Source organism: Canis lupus, chromosome 8, assembly GCF_011100685.1.
Source record: "Canis lupus familiaris isolate Mischka breed German Shepherd chromosome 8, alternate assembly UU_Cfam_GSD_1.0, whole genome shotgun sequence".
Classification (NCBI taxonomy): domain Eukaryota; kingdom Metazoa; phylum Chordata; class Mammalia; order Carnivora; family Canidae; genus Canis; species Canis lupus.
The window spans coordinates 63,029,157-63,050,474 of record NC_049229.1 but is presented as its reverse complement, the minus strand read 5'-3'; the positions used below and the strand labels follow the sequence as shown (position 1 = coordinate 63,050,474).

Here is a 21,318-nt window from a genome sequence, read left to right as displayed (position 1 = left end):
TTGCATGATTCCAGATATATGAAGTCTCTATGGGATTCAGATTCAGAGGCACAGAGAGTAGAATGGAGGTGTCCAGGGGCTCAGGGGAGTGGGGAACAGGAAGATCTTGTTAGCATTCCGGTTTTGCAAGATGAAAAAGTTCTGGAGATTAGTTGCACAACAATGTGACTATACTTGACATGATACATTTATAGACAATACATGTCAGGTATAAAATCAGCTGCAGAAATTGCTGAAATTGGGAAGATTTTTTAAGAGAGAGAAAGAGAGCACTAGTTATGGCTGCCACTTAAAATATCCATCTCCAGTTAAGCTCCTATTCCAGCTTTTTCTTTCCTTCAAGTCCCACTTTAAATATCCTCTTTTAAAATCATACTCTGAGCTAATTGAACCAGTACACATTTTTTCCAAGAACTGTTTGACAGCCAGCTCAAGAATGATGAAGTGCCAGAAGCACAGTGGCTGGGAGAGCCCTGAAGAATATCTCTGCCAACTTCACAGTTTTTGCTAAGCCCGACCCTGTCCCTAGGTTACCCATGAGCAAGGCACTAAATCAAATAATGAACTGAGTTTCATCAAATTCGATATGGTCAAGAGTTCCCTGCTGTGTACTGACTCTTCGATAACCCATGGGTTCAGAATCATCCTCCCATGTCGCAGGGACTGGTGAACTTAAGACTCCTGCTGTCCCCTCCGCCACATCCTCACCCTCTTGTCCCCCTGCTTGTCCCAGGAAGAGAACTAAAGGGTGAAGGGGGCTGACCCGCACAGTGGAGACCATGTGTTCTAAGGCACAGCCGCCTTCTATTGATGAACATCTCTCCCATAAACCTTTGAGAGAGAACAGAATCCTTCAGCTTCACCTCCAAATGTGTTATTTTCAGCACATGACAAGTGTCCAAAGCATCATGCAGGTGGGAGGTTGTTTGGATGGCTCGGTTTTTCTATACTTATACTTACTCTTCCCTGTTTCCCAGATAGTGCTGAGAAAATGAACACAAAACAGAAAGCCTGCTGGAGACAGGGCACGGGTCAGGGCATCTGCCTCCAACCTCTTCACTCTCTCATTCTCTCCCTGAAACATAAGTCTTTACTGGACGCAGCCACATCAAAAGCTGATTCTGCTCTTAAACCACATCCCACCGGAACCCAGGGTTACTCCCAATCCCCAAGGGCACAGAGGATTCCCCCATCTCAGGAACCCCGGGGCACATTTCAGTCCTGTATTTTTCCTCTCTTCCCCTGATGTGATCAGCTATTTCTACCTTTTCTAAATTGCCTCCTACCTTGGTTTTGGAGGGCTTGCTTTCCTTCGGTTTTTCCTGTGTCTGGCCTCTTCTCAATTTATTTCTAGTCTTCGCTTTCCCTGTTTGCCCTCTCAAGAGCTGATACTTCCTAGGTGCTAGGTATGGCTCTTTCTTCATTCCACACATCCCAGCACAATATGCTGGCAGCTCCAAACTTTTACCTACTTCTAACCTTCCTTCTAAAAACCAGATCCACATACCTGACAGGGCATGAAGACCCCACCTGAATATCTAAAAGGCATCTCAACCTGCTATGTCTGACTGTGCCTGCATCATACCCGCTCCTGGCCCAAAATCACTTTTACTACTGTAATAATCTTCTATAAATGGCAAGGTCATCAGCTCCCAAGCCAGAAAACATAGGTTTGCCCTCAACTTTTCCATACCTCAACACCAGCTAAACACCAAGGGCTGCTGATTGTCTTTCCTAAAAATCCACCCGGTCTGCCCCTTCTCTTATCCTCACCACCATTGCTTTATTTCAGACTTCTTTTCCTCCCTTTTTCAGACCACATTAACCTAACTAGATGCCTGTCCCCAGGGTCCAAATCCCCCAAACCCTCTTTGCTCAAATTCATCAAATTATATCACCACCTCAATTAAATTCTTCAGGATTCCCTCATTCACCAAGACAAAACCCAAACTTCTGAGTCTAGCAGACTGAGCCCTTAATGAATGTGAAAATAAGACTGCGTCTGTCCTGCTTGACTCAGCCTTCACTATGTTCCCATCCTGCTGTCTAGGAACACTGAAGTGCTTGCAGTTTCCTGAATATGTATGTCATCTCCTGCTTTCCTCTGTATCACTTAAACAGAGTTTTCTGGGTCTCAAAAGTGCCTCTCCCCTAGTGTCTTCATTTCATTAATGAAACTCCTCCCAATATGAGCCCAGGAGCTCTCTCCTCCCTATCACACCTCAAAGCTGAATCTGCTCTCCCTCCTCTGCCCCCATAGCTCCCTTATTCAGAACTCTCCCAGCTTGCTCTTTACTCTAATGGTTTTTCATTTAATTAAATGTCTCCGTGATTAGACTAAGTTTCTTGATTTTGATTTGTTTTTATATCATGTAGGACTATGTTTTTTACTTAAGTACCCAACGACAATGCTGAAAGACCATAGTACAGGGATGTTATTTTGCAACACACAGGACAAACAAGTTTAGTAGGCAGAAAGGTATTTAAAAACTGAAGAAACACTTTACTGCATGTATGTTATACCTCAAAAAAAGTTTTTAAGAAGTCACTTTCTACTTTTGAGGTGCCAGGTGGTTTAGTCAGTTAAGCAGCTAATGTCAGCTCAGGTCATGATCTCCAGGTCATGGAATGGAGTCTTGCATAGTGCTCTACACTTAGCAGGGAGTCTACTTCTCCCTCTTCCTCTGCCCTTCCTCCCTGGCTCATGCTTACTCGCTCTCTCTCCCTCTCTCTCTCTCTCTCTCTCAAATAAAATCTTTAAAAAAATAAAAAAAGAAGTCACTTTCTATTTATATTAAATATTAAGGGAAAGGAAGAAATAGAGAAGATAGTAAACACATGACCAAATAATTCAGATTCACCTACTTTTAATGGTGTGAGAGTATTTTGGTGATATGTATATGTGTCTTAAATGAAAACTGGCTAAACAGAGGATAAAGTATGGAGTAGCTAATGTGTGGCATATTATTAGTTGTTCTCTATTGAAACCACTTTCTAGGAAAGCAGAAAATGAAATGAAGTCTTTATTGGTTGTTGATAAAGTCCATGGGTTTTACAGACCAGTATTACCTAGGAATTCTTGATATCTGTATCCAATCTACTTAGTATTTGATATGTATACTTTGTAATATTCATTGTTACTGAACTTTATAATAAAAGTTATTTCAAGATTACCAGTAATGCTTTGTATTTATGAAAATTATATGACTGGATGCACCACAACCGTAACTCAAGACTCAAGAATTCTGTATAATGTAGCTCCAGCTCATATCCCTTTCCAGGAGCATTAGTTGGTGGAAGAAATAGGGAAACTTTCTTTTTAACAGTCTCACATATGACCCAGCATGGAGCATAAGATGATATTGGAGGAAGACCCCATTACACCAGCTGCTATAGTCATTATCACTATCAGACATGGGACACCTCATTTCTTTGACTTCTTACCACCAGCCGGCTTTCTTCTTTAGGAGCCAGTCTCTCCAGGAGTTCACAAGCAAGCTGATAGCAGAGAATACTAGACTGACATAAGTTACACTCAATTGCTTTTTCTTCCTTCTGGCAGGTGTGGGAGCCCCCCCAGGGGGCTTGGAAGACATTGTTTATAATGGAAATAATGTCCTTTGATAAGCTGTGCTCTAAACCCATCGTGATCCCATCATCTTGCAACTCCATCTGAAAGACATCAAAATGAAGGCAAAAAAAAAAAAAAAAAAGAAAAGAAAAGAAAGAAACAAAGAGAAAAGAAAAGAAGAAAGAAGAAGGAATTTGGTCCTTTGTCCAATATACCATTGGCATACTAATTGAGGATAATTTTTACTAACTGACAAAAATATTAAGTTATTTAAAGATAAGGATTATAGACTATGAATATCTATTGCTTTCCACAGATTCTTTTAAAAAGAATATAAACACAAGACAAGCAATGGGAATTATTTTTAAAATCACGCAGAACATTTAAAAGAGAGTTGTTTTTTAAACTTATCACTCTGTGAAATTTTACACATTTTAAAAATGCTACTCTTCACCTAGCGTCCAGATCTTAGTTTCTAAATACCGTTATCCATTATCCACTAAGAGGAACCAGGGCTCCTTGGAGAAATGGCTGATTTCAAGGTTGGGGCTAGGAAAATAGAAAATGAGCCTGGAACATCTTGTCATGCCAAAAATTAAGGAAGTGTTCAAAGAATGATGAGGAATATGTCAAAAGAACACAGGAGCTGACTGACCTGAAAGGATTCCCACTGGTCAAATATGGGACCATATGAGCATCAAAATAAAAATAATCATAGTAACAGACTTTAACTCACTGAATAAAATAAGAATTCATGAGTACATGCAGGTATAAGAAGATGAGCAAATATAGAAGTGGGAGAGAAGGGAAACTGTTTCTTCAGTAGAGTGCCAGTTAATATAAAAGATAATGAAATTAGAAAATTATCATTCGGTTACCATCATCATAACAACTGATCCAGGTAGGAATCAGCCCTGGATGCTAAAACTAGTAGGTGAAAGTCTAATGAGAAACAGGAAATCTCAGCCTGCAAGTTACTTATTAATTACAAAGGGGGAAATAGTGACTCTGGAGTACAGAAATCTGGTAGAAAATCACCTTAACCAAGTTATCATCACCAGAAAGGCAACATTATCATGTCATGTGCCTCTTGATATGATGTACTGAAAACGATATAACATCATACTAGTGGCATTACTGCCAAAAAATGCTCAACCCAAATAAATTCGTAACATCAGACAAACTCAAATTGAGAGATGTTCTACAAAATAACTGGACTGTACTCTTCAAAAATGTCAAAAATATAAAAGATGAACAAAGACTTAAGACCTGCTCTGGATTGAAGAAGAGAAATGAGACAGGACAAATATTTGCAATGAGTGAGACTAGACTGTGTTCTAGATCAAAAACATTTTTTTCCTTTACTATAAAAATATAATTATTATGTCAATTTTTAAAATGATTAACTTCTGTGAGTCAGATAATAGTATTATAACAATATTAATTTCTTGATTTTTATTGATTTCTTGATTTTGTACTTGATTATATAAGAGAATGTCCTTATTTTTTAGGAAATACATTCTGAAGTGTTTAAGGACAAAAGGGCATCATATTTGCAACTTATCCTTAAATATTTATTTTAAAAATTCTATAACTCATACATACATATACAGATTGAGAGAGGGGGAGAAAGAAATATGATAACTGTCAATATCTGGACAATCTGAGGGAGGAATATTTAGGAATTCTTTGTACTATTATTGCAACTTTTCTAATTGCAACTATTATTGCAATTGATAAGTCTTAATTATTTTGGAATAAAAAGTTAAGATGAAATGTTCTCCTAATCAAAGACTTTTATACTTCTCTTCTTCAATTACCTTCAAAAATCAATTTATGGAATATATTTAAATCAGCCTACAACTATAGAGTTGTATCTTGCTCTTCCCAACAACAGCATTACTCAGTTCACCAAATTTGTTTAACAGAACCAATTCTAATGATGCTAGAATGTTTCTAAAACTCATATCCATTCTCATATGTGAACATCATTGCAGATATTCATAGAGTATTTTTCAGACTCTTTAGGGAATCCTGAAAGGAGTTTACAAAATGTCTTGAGTGATGTTGCATCATTTCAGTAAGTATGAAGATGTCCAACACATTCCCTTACTCTTCACCTCTGAACTAAAGGAAGCTCATGCTTCAGCTACCTGCTTCAGGAGAAGATCAAACATGAGGATGAAACAATTTAGATTCATTTCATCATCTTCACAATCAAAGTCAATAGTCCTTCCGCCTGGGTGTCCAAAATTCTTGAAAGGGCTACGAAATGGACTACGCATAGGACTCCGAAATGGACTCTGGAAAGGACTATGAAATGGACTCAGCATATTGTGCTGAACTCGTCGGCCAGGATCAGAGGCAACACTCACCTAGAAGAAAGAACATCAATACCCATAAGTGAACTCACAGAAGCCAAAATGGCTAGATAAAATATCTGGGGACTCATGGAAGGTACTCCCAGCTGTCACACTGATTTCCTTCCTTAGTCAATAGCATTAATACCTCCAAATAGTATGGATCTTCTCAAAATATAAAAATAAGAAACAAAATCACTGATGCCAGGGCACATGTCTAAAAAAAAAGGAAATAAAACCATCCGAACTTTGTGACTGTCAGGTGAGTGAAACATCAGCACCCTGAAGAATTAAAGTAGCTGTCTTTGCCATTATATTGTTCACACCATCCACATTTCCAATTAAACTAAATCATCTGCATCTACCTAAAACTATAGTCTGAAAAATAAGACCTTACAAAAATAAACTATTACAAGATCAGCTTTAGGAATGATAAGCACAAAATCTCAGTTTAATGTGACTGGTTAAAGAAGAATGGCATCTGGATATTAAATTATTAACTACCGTGGAAAAATAATATATGTCAAACCTGTTGTACTGGTCATTGTCCATTTACCTAACCCAAGACCCTCACTGCCCACCTCTGCCTTGCCCTATGCTCAAGGATGCCAAGAACAGAGTGTCCCCCAGCCTTCTTGCTGACTGGCTTCTAAGTAGATTCAGTCAATGGGAGGTACCAGCAGAAACTCTACAGCTGAAGGAGAGAGAGGCAGAAGTATATGTCCCACTCCTCGCCTGATTTGAGGTTACATCTTTAGCAGTCTCTCCATCTCTCTTCCAGTCAGCCCTTCCTTAAAATTTCAGTTCTCAATGGGCTAGAACTCTTTTCCTTGTTCTTTCAGCCCTGGGGGTATAATGGCTTCCTGCTGAGCTGTTACTGGCAGTTATGTGCCTCAACAACCCTTACTGCCTTCCCCAAAACTCTACAGGCTGAGTCTCTATGAAAGTCTCCTCATTTGAACTATCTGGGATAAATTCTGTAGCAAGATGCAGACTGACATACCTGTACTGTATATCACTCTGAAATCAGATGTTTCTCTCTTAAAGATCTCTCTAACTACCAGCAAGTGCCTGTGCACCGTACTGAAGTTAAAAAAAAAAAAAAAAAAAAAAAGTACCCCATCAAGAATCAGAATACCTGGATATTGACAGTGTTACCTATGGCAAATCACTTCAGCCCATTGAACCTCAGATTATGTATTTGTAATATGAGGATAATGACTTCTCCAACTGGCTCACACAATTCTGTGATACTGTTCATTGTGAATACTTTGCACAGTATAAGGCACCAACTAAGTCATAGAACATTAAAGATTACAGAAGAAAGAAACAAAATATAAATGTTTCCCAGCTGGTTCCTATGAGGCAGATGAGGAAAGAATGATTAAAATCAAAAGAAAGCAATGGATGCAAACCATGAGCCCATGATTCTGATGTATGTATTTCCTAATTCCTAGATATCAAGTAGGAATGACAGTAGGAAAAATGGTTTGGAGAACCTGACAAGGGAAAGTTGAGAATAGTTCCTGCCTACAATCACTTGATTGAACCTTTGAACCTTTCCAGAACTGATCCTGATCTGGGAATGTCAGCACATCAACAGAAGTTCTATCAGGTGCTCCACAGAAAAATTATCAAAAATTCCCAATAGTTTTTCTACACTTTGGACTAGACTATGTTGACTTTTTTCATTCACAAGGCACAAATAGGTCCCAAAATATGGGCTCACTTAGTCCATAGTGAAACATCACTTACAGTCACCATCAAATGATCACATCTCAAAACATCCTAACTTCTGATCCCCAAAGTGAAGCACTCATCTGCCTAGCAGCTGGCAAAGAATTCTTATTCACCAGAAGACCAAATAATATCTCAAAGCTACTCTTTTTGCTTTCATCAAGGGTAAGAGATAGCTAATAGTTATGTGCAGGAGAAAAAATTCAATAATTTATTGACCACATAGTATACAAAACATATCTTAGATCAATGTTTTCTATGATTTAATGTGTTTAAAATATTAACAGAGTGAGATGGGATGAAAATGTATTTTCAGAGAAGTTTACTATGGTATTACTTTTAGAACTGGTAGAATTGACAAAATCTTAACAAGACAAAAACAGTTGTAGCAATAATTACCCTTCGAGCTGCAAGGTTCCCTGCCAGTTCACTGACTCTTGATTTTCTTTGATTTGCCAGTTCTTTAACAGAATTAACTCCATCAGAAAACATACTTATCAATAGTTGAAGTGGAACCATGATGTCTAACTCCGATAACACCTGGGGAAAAAAAGGCATATATCCCCCCCTCAAAATACAAACTTTAAAACTCAAAACAAACAAAACCAAAAAAACCCCACCAACCCTGCATTTAACATTTTCCCCAAAGTATATGATTAAACATAAGGATGCTTAACCTTATGTATATTCTATCAGCCACCCTCAATTTTTCATACTAAAAGATAAAGTAATTATTGAACCTACCATCTTTCCCGCTCTCCACATCCCATAAATCACCATGTGATTCCTACTAAAACTTCTAAGTATCTCCTCCGTTCCATAGAATAGTGCCTTAGTTCAACACCTTCCTTTTGGAATAGTGTAACCTGCATGCAATCCTCTTTTAGTCCATCCCCCCCTCTGATCTGACTGCCCTGGCTGATTTTGCTGATACAAGTTCAGGTATCCTGCCAAAATCAAGTTACTCTCTATCTGTAATGAATTTTTAGAAATAGATGCGCCTTCCTTCAGACAGAATTAATCCATCTCTCTTCTCTGCTTCCTTAGAACTCTGTAAATACATTTAGTAGAGCAATTGTCGCTTTTCATTATAGTTGATTGTTTGATACTATCTCTCCCACTGTGAGCTCCTTGAAAAAAGGAAGTATGAAGAAAGGACTATTTCTTATCCCATTTTCATCCCACTGCCAATTACGGTGCCTCCACAGAGGAACTCTATAAATGTCTCCACATTAAATGAATCAATTCCTATCACTATACTGTTTGCTCTATTCCCCAAATAGTTAGACCAGTGGTTTAAAACCTCGTTCAACTGCAGCACCCTGTCTTCAAACCAGCACTATGGGAAAGTCCTGTCCATAAAACATGTAGCTGTCATTGTTCTAGCCATGGTGAGGACAGAGGTTTACAGCCCTGTCTGCTCACCCCTACATAACTCAGCCTAAAGGGTGTGTAACTGAGTAACAACACCTAGCCATCTGTAGAAGGACTGGCTTTTCTAAAATGAGAAATTGTCTTACTGAGTTCTACCCAGGTATGCAAAGTATCCAAAAGATAACTATTTTAAAAACCGCCCCTTTACTCTTTGTCAGTTGGAAAAAAAAAAAAAAAAAAAAAAACTGTTTCTCAGTTTAGAACCCAGAAAGGCATCTTCACAATTTGAAAAGCTTTTGGTATCACATCCCTCTGTGCTTTAGCAATGTAACGATGCTCACAGTTCATCTAAACATTGACTCTATCCTCCTTTTTTGAAACTGACCAAACTTTTCGTCAGGCATTCGACTCAATTTAATAAATGTTTAGGTACATTCACTAAATAAATACAAGGCATGTGTCAGATGCTGAGAGGAAAAGATGAAGGAAGGCATGAATTCAAACATGAAAAAGGCCTGCCTGGTCCCTGCACTCCAGGCATTTGTAATCAGAAGAGACAAAAATGAACTAAATATTGACAGAATAACATCTGCACAAAGAGCTTGTATGAATACTGGGGGGAAGGAATAATGAATTCTGAAGGGAAAATGGGGGTGTGAAGCAATAATAAATTTCATAGATGAGATAATTTTTGAGTTGGGCTTTAAGAATAAACTGGAGGGACGCCTGGGTGGCTCAGCAGTTGAGAGTCTGCCTTTGGCTCAGGGTGTGATCCTGGTCTCGGGATCGAGTCCCACATCGGGCTCCCTGCGAGGAGCCTGTTTTTCCCTCTACCTGTGTCTCTGCCCCTCTCTGTGTATCTCTCATGAATAAATAAATAAAACCTTAAAAAAAAAAAAACCTTAAAAAAAAAAAAAGAATAAACTGGATTACAAATGCAGACCAGAGAGAAAGGTATTTATTCCAGGCTGAGGGAACAGCAGGAGCTACTCCCTATATCAATAGCTCTCAACCTTTCCATGTAAAGGACCTATTTAATATGAAAAGATTTATCAGAATCCGACAAGATAGCTACTATACTTTTAGAATCTTTTCATGGAAAAATACATAAGGATCAAAGCTATTACGAATTCAGAAATAGCACTGCATAAATCTGTGTTTTATTAAACATAACTATAGGCACATATATTTGAAATATGGTTATTCATCTGTGCAATGAATTATTAGCCTATAGACAGTCCTCAGCAAACATGGAATTTATGGACTCTTTGCAATAACTTCCCGCTCCTCTCCCCAGGGATCTCAAGTTCCCAGGCTAAGAACTATTGCCCCAAATGATTAAAAGTGTCATTTACTTACATGAAGCCACAGTAAAGCTTGCTCCTGCACAGAGGAAGGGTATCCTGTGAACCGACAACTAATAAAGCCAAACATTTCTTCCAATGAAAAAGGTAGAGGACAGAGCTCAATGTCAAACATTTTGCTAGAAATCAGAGCAACAGAAGTAAATGACCAATGGGCATGTATCAGAGTCTACTGTTGCATTTTTAACTATATCTTATTTGGGGGAGCCAAACATTTTCAACTGGTCTGTGTTCTGAATGTTATCATCATGTTTCATTTTACTATAATAGTTTATATCATTAGAATAGATATGAAGACTTCATGCTGTTGTTAATAACATTAGCTTTCATACTCATTCTAGGCTCAACAGAAGGAACTACATTTCTAAGGAATTAGAGTTGCTCCCCAGCATCTAAGAACATTTTCCCTTTGCACGTTCCCCACTTTATCCAAATCATAATTATATTTGAAAATAAGCAAATAACATGGTGTATGTATTATTCCACAAGAACAAAACCTTTTTTGAACAATTACAAGTCATCTTAGCACAATTTATAGCAACTACTTCATTTTGCACCTTCAAATTTCTCTACAGGGTTGTTAAAAAGTAAACAAGATTATATAAAATGCTTAACAGCGCCTGGCACACATTACATGCTTAACAAACATACAAATGTCAGACATCATTATAATTACGGTGACTTCATTAAACTACTTACCCACCTTAATACTTCCCTGAATTCTTTTAACTGGTTATCTGGGACTTCTGTTCTGATGGCTTCCAGCCACTCGGGCATAATACACTCCCACACAGATTGAGTGATCACATTGTAGGGTATCAGGCAGAGGATTCGGTTGAGACCTTCCTTCAACTGAGTCACTGTGCTGCAGGATTTATCCCAGTATCCACCAACCTTTCCACAGCCACAGGGGAAAAGAGCAAAATGCACCAGTTAAGATTACACTCTAAGGACTTCCTAAAGGAAATGGGTACAAAGAAAGCCTACAATCCATTACACCTGAATCCTGGGCCAAGTAGCTGCAGAGTAAGATTTGTAAGAGCCTGTAAACCACCAGGATCCATTAGTTACAAAAAAGAGACCATAATTACAAATATACTGAATTTGAACTATTCTACTGCAGCCTTTCCAGATCACACATGAATTAAAATTCTAAAGATTTATTCCTAACAGGATAAGCATACTATTGGAGAATTATTATTTCTAAAGCTTGACAAACCCCTTACAAATATATTCAGTTATACCTGTGTTTCAGAGGAATATAGATTTCTACTACTGTACACTTTGCATTGAATATTTTTCATTAGGAAAAATACAGTGGCAGAGAGCACTGTTTCCCTATGCTGCACATTGTACCACAATTTTTTCCTTAAAAATGCTCTAAGGAGGTCAAATTTATGAACAAAAAAGACAAATTTTTATTAATTAAGGTAGTATATTAACTTTCTAGTGCAGAAAAAATTGAATCACAAATTTGGGTTCTGTTTATAATTCCAATTTTAGATGAAGAACTTATATTTTTATTAAACATATCAAAGTAACAAAGGCTCAACTTGTCCTGAATCTTTACCATGTAACACAAAATTTGTGGGAAACTACCTTATTTTAAATAAGTCCAATTTTAAATGTTTAATTATTACACCTAGAATTCTAGGGTATTCAAAACAATTAAATCAATTCCATTTAAAGCTCAAATATCTACTTGGTATCATATTGTCCAAAATCCTAGATGACTGGCTGGAGGGCAGCCCGGGTGGCTCAGCGGTTTAGCGCCGCCTTCAACCCAGGGTGTGATCCTGGAGATCCTGGATCAGGTCCCACATTGGGCTTCCAACATGGAGCCTGCTTCTCCCTCTGCCTGTGTCTCTGCATCTTTCTCTCTCTCTCTCTCTCTCTCTCTCTCTCTGGTGAATAAATAAATAAAATCTTAAAAAAAAAAAGATGACTGGCTGGATATTTTCAGGAAGTAACTACATTTCTGGGATTGTCACTGTTGTCATTAGTTCCATAGACTCAGAAGAGCACTGATAATATTGACAGGGTGCTAAGTATCCTTGCTGAGGTTCCTTATAATTATTGATGACCATGTAATTTATGGTTGAGCCACATAAAGGCCTACTGGTTTTGAGTCGTATTTTGGAACAAGTATATCCTTGGTGCTCCTACACTATCAATAGCCAGACAATGGATTCTTTGATTTGGAAAAGTTGTTAACATTTAAAAGGATTTTTAGAAAGTTCTCCCCCTAAACAAATGTTCCATTACCAACATGCGGGGTTCAAATTGACAAGACAATTTGATAAGACACAAAAAAGATCATAGCCAGCCTAAAAGACTCCCGCAGCAGAATTCTAGAAGGGAAATCAGATTTAAAACAAAAATTAAAATCTGCCCCCACGGTGAACTCCCCTCTGCCACCTCCTCCTCTGAATGACCCAGTTGGAGGCCCATTTCAGAACCTGATAGGAGCTATTATAGAAGCCTTCCCTCCAAAATTTAATTGGGCTAAAGTGGATGATGTACTCAGAGGGAATGAAAACATCAAGCCTTTGTCAAATAATTTATAAAAACACTACAAAGGTCCACTACTCTAAATCTATACGCCTTAGAACATAGGAATCTTCTGTTTTCCCCCTTAGCTGGAAATCTTCTCTCATTGATATAAAGAATTCAAACAAATGCAGTTGAGCAGACAGGCCAGCTCCCTAATTAATGTTATTATCAAGACTGTCATCTCATGCTTTGGAGAATTAAAACTAACTGTCCTTGCCTTACTAATTGGATCTTTGTGAAAACATAATTGTGGTTCTAGAAGTATACCAAAGCCCACCCATGCTTCTTACCAATCCCAAAACCTCCCCTATCATCTCAAGATACCTGCAGATACTATAAAAAATCAGTACATTGGAAAAGAGGCTTCCTGCACTAAAGAAACACTTCAGTAGCAACCAGTAACCATCTCAGGCCTCTTCCTCAGGCCCACTCCTCTGAGCCCTTGTCTCCACTCAGGCCTCCACCTGGACCTGCCCAACACTTCAGACACTGCACACACAATGCTGCTCACCTCCCACACCCCTCCTGCCTTGAAATGCCTGCTCATAAAAGCTCCAAGTTACCTGGAGAATTTATTATTTGTTCCAATCAAAACCTAATAGACAAATTCAACCCCCAAACCTTCTAGGACCAGTGACACTGAAACATTAATTATTAAATATAAGTTCATCTACTTTTGGATTCTTATTTCAAGAGAGAGACTAAAGATATTTCAATCTGTTAGTAAATATGTTCTTTTTGCCATACTGAGAAATTATACTGAGAAATTATATGAAATTATATGAAGCATAGCTCTAGAAGTTATAGGTAGTTTATTCATAAAATTTGCCAATATGCTACAAAATGCTGGTAGGTGACTGGCAACTCACAATCTGTCTACCTCCTGGTTTTCTCTGAAAAGTAGGGTTACTAAGTGTTGAAAAGTATAATCAATATATATAAATGAAACTATTAGATATAACAAGAGTGGAGAAAATAACTCTGTATGAAAAGTATTCAAGGAATGTTATGATGTGTTTTTGGTAAGGACAAAAAGAGAATTCTGCCCTAACGTCATTGTTTGGAGGTTGTGTGAGGCTTTCCGGAATAAAAAAGAGTAAAGTGAAAGACAAAAACCTGAATGGAAATAAAAAGTTACAAAAGGATGAAACAGAGGGTAGGGGTGAAAGAGAGGGAGAGAAACTCTCTCTTAGCAGTCAAACTAAGATTGAATGTATTTATTATAAGGTTTTTTAAATGAGCTTTAATATTAATAGTGTACCAGTACAAAACTTGAATTTGGTTTTCTTTCTCTAAAAATGACAATGTTTCTTGGGTTACTGGTCTGGTCTTAATAAGAAATTACAAAAGGGTTTTTCTTTACCTTTTCAGTAATGTATCTAGGAAACAAAGATTCTGTGCCTTACCAAAATTTCCTGTGTTTTATGTCATCTTTATCATGTCCTCAATTATTTAAGAGAACCACGTCTTCTCAATTAAAAAGAAAAAGAACTAATTTTTTTATAATCATGTCACAAGCTATATTTGCTTTTGAAATCTTTATTGTCATTTTGGTTAAATGGATGACTATTATTTCACAGTGACCCTGTGATCCTGGTTAATCAAGTGTTTAAACCTTTTAAAATTTTTTACAACTTTTTATATTTTGCTTTCCCAAAATCAAATCCTAAATAAAGTCATGATCTCAAACTGAATTTGAGATTTCTGACAGGTCCTCTAGAAAAATCCCAAAGGATTTTTAATTTTCTATTTTAAAAAATATGTTAAACTAACTAGGTTTACTTGATGTTGAATTGCATGAAAAATATCATTAAATACAAAGAGATGCTTAACCTTCCCTAGCTTATATTTGTATAGGTAAATGTTTTTAATACAAATATTTCAGGAATTCTATGAAATTTCTAGAAATTTGGCAATGCCCTTCCTATTCATGACACATCCTCATGCTGCTTTGCCCGGTATCAGACAACAGCATAATGTGATCATAATTCCAGTTACTCTCATCAGTTCTTTGATTACAGCCATTTTAAATCTTTGATCATTTACAGATTGTTACTGTTTCATTCTGATGCTTTTTTATTTTTTAAAGATTTTATTTATTTACTCATGAAAGACACAGAGAGGCAGAGACACAGGCAGAGGGAGAAACAGGCTCCATGCAGGGAGCCTGACGTGGGACTCCAGGATCGCACCCTGGGCTGAAGGTGGCGCTAAACCGCTGAGCCACCTGGGCTGCCTTATTCTGATGCTTTCCTGAAAGCTCTTGCAATTGACACTAGCTCTTACAAAGCCACTAGACAATGCTTTGACTTCAGCAAAAAGGACTGTCTCTGCAAAGCCATGGAAAGGACTATGGCATCGCACACCACTGGCCTGAGAAAGGATTCCACAATTCTGGTGGAAAAGCTGATGGGTTCATACAACTGTTAACCTAAGACCAAGTGGGCTGAAAATTAATTACATTGGGCTGAATGACCTAAAGAAAAACTATGATCATTTTTATGTTTTTTTAGTTTGGAGCATTACTGGCTCTTTACTGTTCTATTTTCTGGATATAAGGTTTGTTTTATGCTATCTATAATTCACAACAATTTAGTAGATTACATCTTTGTAAACAATGAAACACTTGTCTTTTTTCTCCCCGCGTGTGATCCCTCCAGAATTCAGACACTCATAATGAGTGTAAGAAATCTATTCTCCTTGTAATAGAACTTAATTGGAAAAACTGGTTATATCACCAAGGCTTTGACTGGAGTGTCATATTTTAGAAGGATGTGCATAGAATCAGATATGACTAGACAGTTTTAAGGAACTATGGTTGACATGAAGAGCCAATGCTTGCAAAGCCCTCTTGGAAGAACCAGCCTGGTACCTGGCTTATGGGAATCCCAGCCTTCAAGCAAACAAAAAATTGTCACTCTCTGGCCAGCAAAGGAAGCTTAGAATATTTAGGTGATCTCAAAAAGAGAGAAATTTACCCAAATCTACAGGTACTGTAGATGAAGCATGATGACAAGTTACTGGCTTGGCGTCCTAGCCTCTAGAGGTATATAAAACCCAATCTGAGATTCTCCATAAAAATTCCAGCAAAGAAAACATTAAAAAGGTCTATTTGGTTAATTACCATTCTTGCTGCATTTACATAAATAATTAGGCTTATTTAAGGATACTAGTCTAGTTTCTTACTTTATCTTAATCTTACTTTTGATTATCTTTGATCAAAATGGGGGTGATTAGAGAGAGATTTTTTTTTTTTAAGATTTTATTTATTTATTCATAGACACAGAGAGAGAGGCAGAGACACAGGCAGAGGGAGAGGGAAAGCAGGCTCCATGCAGGGAGCCCGACGTGGGACTCGATCCTAGGTCACCAGGATCATACCAGGCAGCGCCAAACCGCTGCGCCACCGGGGCTGCCCAGAGAGAGAGATTTTATATTTCAATGGACAACTATAACCCACCCTTGAGTTATCAGATTATAGTCCAGCTCGTTGTTTATTTGTTTTAAAGATTTTATTTATTTATTCATGAGAGATACACAGAGAGAGGCAGAGACAGGCAGAGGGAGAAGCAGGCTCTCTGCACGGAGCCCGATGCAGGACTCAATCCTGGGACTGGGATCACACTCTGAGCCAAAGGCAGATGTTCAACTGCTGAGCCACCCAGGCATCCCCTTGTTCATTGTTTTTGAGTTATTTTTCACCTCTTCATAAACTGAACACTGCTGTCTTGCATATTTTTTTAATTTTTTATTTAAATTCAATTGAATCAACATACAACATAATAATAGTTTCAAAGGTAGAATTTAGTGATTCTTAGTTGCATACAACACCCAGTGCTCCTTCCATCACGTGCCTTCCTTAAAGTCCATCACTCAGTTACCCCATCCCCTCCAGCAACCCTCAGTTTGCATCCTAGAGTTAAGAGTCTCTTATGGCTTGTCTCCTGCTCTGATTTCATCTTATTTTATTTTTCCTTCCCTTCCCCTACATTCATCTGTTTTGTTTCTTAAATTCCACATATGAGTGAAATCATATGTCTTTGTCTTATACATTGTGTCAGTAACTAATTTTTCCAATTTTTCTTCTACCCTGCTGACGTGGTGTCACTGAAAATTAAAACCTGACTGCCCAAATCCTTACTGAGACTCTATGTTGTCTTGTCCCAAAGCCTTGCAAGCTACAGCAAGACAACTTACTAAGAACTTCAAAGGACTTTTTACTAGGGCAACAGCCAAGGCCAGTCAGGAGGCTCACCAAACACCCACATCTGACATGCTCTGCTCCAGGGAAGAATCATGACTGAGATATTGAATGTCCGTACCCCATCATCTAAAGTCGAACATCTACAAATCTTGACTGACTGCTCTCTGGTCTCAGAAATAGGTTTATAGTCTACTCACACCATTAACTTTAGTTTTTTTGTTTGTTTGTTTCCTTGTCCTAATCTATGCCCTCTTCCTCCTTTGCAGATCTCTCACCTGGAAGTCCCTAACCCAAATTCACAGCAATCGACCTTGCTTTCTTTTTGCATGAAACTTCTCCTAAAGTTACAGATGGGAGAGAAATGTGGGGAACCACTCAGACCCCCAAACTTGGTATAAAGATTATTTTAATGAAAACACTTGAGCTAAAGAAGATACAGAAAGAAACCTGACCCCAACTTGCCTTGTCTAAGGCAGAGCTTCTGGAAAATATCATCTCCATTAAAGGGAATTGCCTGTGAATTCAATTCCTATGGAGACAGACTGCCCACACAGTGCCACTAGCACCAAAAGGCCCAAGAGAACTTTCCATATCTTCTCATTCCCGCCCCAATCCCCCAAACACACCTTTTATCTCTGGCTCCTGAGGGAGTTACCCATTACTGAGTATTCAGTGATGCACTGAGTACTGAACATAAGTGTAAATAAATTTTGTCTTTTCTCTCCTGACTAGGTCTTGTTGCTGGTTAATAAGCAGGCCCTCACCCACTTGATCCATTTTAGAAGGGGAAAATTTTTCCTCCCAATATAACTATTTCCTCTTATCTTCCAAAATCAGATCAGACCAATCCTTTACTATATCAAAAGAAATAATAGAAAACATATCAACACAATCAAAGAATATCACGAAATAAGGAATTTTCATTGTGTAAAAATCCAATTTTATATGTGAGTCAGTAGGTGGCACCAAAGAAGAAAGAAGTGTATCTTGATAAATACACATAACTGCTGTGTCCTAGAAATCGTATAAAAGCTACTCCCTTAGATGGTCTACGTCTGATTCTTTTCCTGAAATGTCTTAATCAGACTGAAAAAAATGCCTCAATATCTCATTGAAAGCAAACCAAAAATCACAAATAAAATAAAATTCAGAAAATACCTTGAAAAAATTTCACATATTCCTGCCAAAAACTGATTCTGGACATCCACCTTGCTAGATTAGACACAAATCATATTGGATTTGAAAAATATAGGGTCTTACTAGCTGTAAATATGGAGCCTATAATCCATTGAGACAGAAGCAAAAGAATGAGCTCAGAGAAACTTGTCCTGTAAGCCAGAGAAAAAGGAGTAATTCAGTACTTCTTATGCCATTTTTAAAATCCCAAATGGAAGGGCAGGGATTTCTACCATTCATCTCTAGGAATACATGTGAAAACGCAGAAATTGCTGCTAGTCAAATGTAAATCTTTCCACAGACAGTTGACCAGGAAAGGACTGAGCTCTAACAGACTTAGAAACTTTTTTTTCCATTACTTAATTTTTAAAAAATTCAACAACATCAAGGAAGAATCCTCCCTTAAATTCTTAAAGATACTTCACACCTTCATCTTGCCATTCTTCCCCATCCCAAACCAACATCAAAGCAGCACATCACCTAAAATGTAGCTGCTCAACTAACCTCGTTCAGCTGTATCAACTAAAATAAGGAGAGACACTTGCCTTCCACAGACACTGATAACATGCTAAGCTGGGCAGTGCTTCCCCCAAATCCTCTTCAACAAGGTCCAAGCTGAGGGCCTCCACTTACCCTGGCGAATTCCATTGGTTTGGGAAGAAGGCACATGACCATGACATCAAAGCGAACATCACACACTGTCTTCAACCACTTGGTGACAAACTGAGGCTTCAATTTTTCCACCAAACTTCCAACTTCGTCATCCATCATATATGCTGTGGAGTGAAACCACTGAAACACCATGGCCACCAGCCTGGCCAAGCTTTCTGTAGGCGTGTTCTCACTAGGCGTGCAGAGGCTCACCTGCAAATGGACAGATTGGACTCTGCTTCAGCATCCATCGATCTTTACATAATTATTACATATTCGTTTAAAAGGGAAAAAAGTTCTCAATAATCCATTTGGAATAGGCAGTTTTATAAACGATGGAGGGTCGGTTAACCTAGAAACTGCATTCTTCACAGGAGAGACAGACTGCAACAATAATTTCCTCTCGAGATTATACCTTTCAATAGGACTTTTCCCCTACAAGAATTCTATTTTGTAACCTACACTAGATAAATGCTTTTTTAAAAGTCTGCAAAGTAAAATTTCATAAATATCGTCAATGAAAAAATAATCTACCTACATTCCCATTCTAAAGTTATCAGATTTAGCTAAGAGTTTTCTATCAGTAATAATTCTGAAAGCTTAAAGCCTCCTAATTCATTGCATTATAAATTGGCTTTTAAAAAAACCCAGCTCATCAGTTATTCATTATGCATTCTGCAATAATCTTTTATTAACCACTATAGTAGGGGTCAGGAATGTACAAAATAAACAAAATGCTACCCTTGCTTTCAAAGAGTTCATAATAGCAGTCAGTATGTCATTAGATAATAAGTTCTAGGAGCAACACATGTGAAATTAACAATTAAATATCCATTTGGCAAGACAAAACAAAGCACGACTTTTTTGGGTAAACATGTAAAAACATGAAAGAGATATGGAGACTTACTCTATGTCTTCGATGGGCAAAAACAAAAGTCTGCTTCTCTACACAACTGGCAGGTTCAGTTTACGTGGAATTTGGGAGCAGAATGTTTGATCTTTACTGGATGAATGTTGCTATTGAATAAGTCAAAAACTATCGAATTCGTGTCAATACAGCTCTAATTTTTCTCGCTGTATGCAGACTTGTCACAAATGCTTATTCAGAGTGCCACGGAGACTGAATTTTCAAGAAAAATGTCGTGTATATAGATGGGATGTGAAACATCTGTACATTACATTGACTCCACGATCTTACAACATACCCTAGCAACTTTCCCAATTGTTTTCTGTCAAAGGTGCATTTCGAACAGTCCAGGGTCTGGTCCACTGGTTTTGACACCTGGCTATTCACTAGAATCAATCAGGGAGCTTTTTTAAAAAGTTCCCAAGATTCTGGGGTGGGATCTGGGCATTGCTATTCTTTAAAAGGCTTCCCCAGGGAAATCTACTGCACCACCCAGAGTTGTCCCAGAATAGAGTCCCACTGCTCATGTTAACTTTTCATTATTTACTGTTTCCTTCTTTAAAAAAAATACTCCTCACTGGTGCAATGTTGTGAGAAATAAAGAGCAGAGAATAGTTAAGGTATTTTCTTACTAAAAACCATATCCCAAATTGACTGAGAAGCCTCTGGTCGTGTTTATCGTCATCCTTGTTGTCAAAGTCAGTGTTATCCAGGGAATGGTGGGAAGATGAAAGGCCCAGCTGCCTACGGCGGTTCAGTTCATATTCGCGCTGCTCAGCATGGAACTCGGCTTCTTTCAACAAGCTGCCGAAGACAAGCAATGTCAAGTCAGACTCCAGAAAAACACATTCTAGGTTATGACCTATTCAGAGTAACTATTTCCTAAGTACCGACTCAAACATTCCTGATGGCTCTCCTTTCAAATGGCAGGAGTTCCTCCCATAGGCCTAATTTTGTTTCCTTCCTTGAACTCCATCCCCATTTCAAAAATGAACAAACTGAGACACAAAGAGACTGCTTTCTCCAATCAATTGGAATCAAGCAGAACGGCTGCGTTCTGGCTTCCAATTTACCAACCATCCCACTAGATGTCAATACTTCCCCTGTAACTAAATGAAATTATGTGGACATCAAATGCATGATACAAGGAGAGACCGAGGAATTTGTACCCCAATAGAACAATATTCAATATCTAATATTCAGAGATCTGAAAATGAACAATAAAGACTCCTTTTTCAATCTGCTAAACAAGTCATAATTTTTAAAAACAAAACCAAATGTTGGGGACATCTGGGTGGCTCAGCCGGTTAAGCATACGACATTGGCTCAGGTCATGAGCTCAGGGTCCTAAGATGGAGCCCTTGGCAGGACTCCCTGCTCAGCAGGGAGTCTGCTCTTCTCTCTGCCCCTCTCCTTCCATG

At 38.1% G+C, this 21,318-nt stretch overlaps 1 protein-coding gene across 11 annotated transcripts in view; it reads right to left on the bottom strand.

The window, feature by feature from the left end:
• Nucleotides 1-21,318, bottom strand: part of UNC79 (unc-79 homolog, NALCN channel complex subunit) — a 238,947-nt gene that overhangs the window by 112,469 nt on the left and 105,160 nt on the right. For 10 of the 11 annotated variants that reach the window (XM_038545595.1, XM_038545589.1, XM_038545598.1 and 7 more), the window contains exons 13-19: nucleotides 20,530-20,701; nucleotides 18,973-19,203; nucleotides 11,110-11,300; nucleotides 10,402-10,525; nucleotides 8,068-8,208; nucleotides 5,725-5,946; nucleotides 3,445-3,672 (exon numbers count right to left, since the gene is read on the bottom strand). In XM_038545595.1, coding sequence (XP_038401523.1) covers nucleotides 3,445-3,672; nucleotides 5,725-5,946; nucleotides 8,068-8,208; nucleotides 10,402-10,525; nucleotides 11,110-11,300; nucleotides 18,973-19,203; nucleotides 20,530-20,701 — 1,309 coding nt within the window. The remainder of the gene's footprint in view (nucleotides 1-3,444; nucleotides 3,673-5,724; nucleotides 5,947-8,067; nucleotides 8,209-10,401; nucleotides 10,526-11,109; nucleotides 11,301-18,972; nucleotides 19,204-20,529; nucleotides 20,702-21,318) is intronic. The other variant, XM_038545597.1, reaches the window with a different exon arrangement.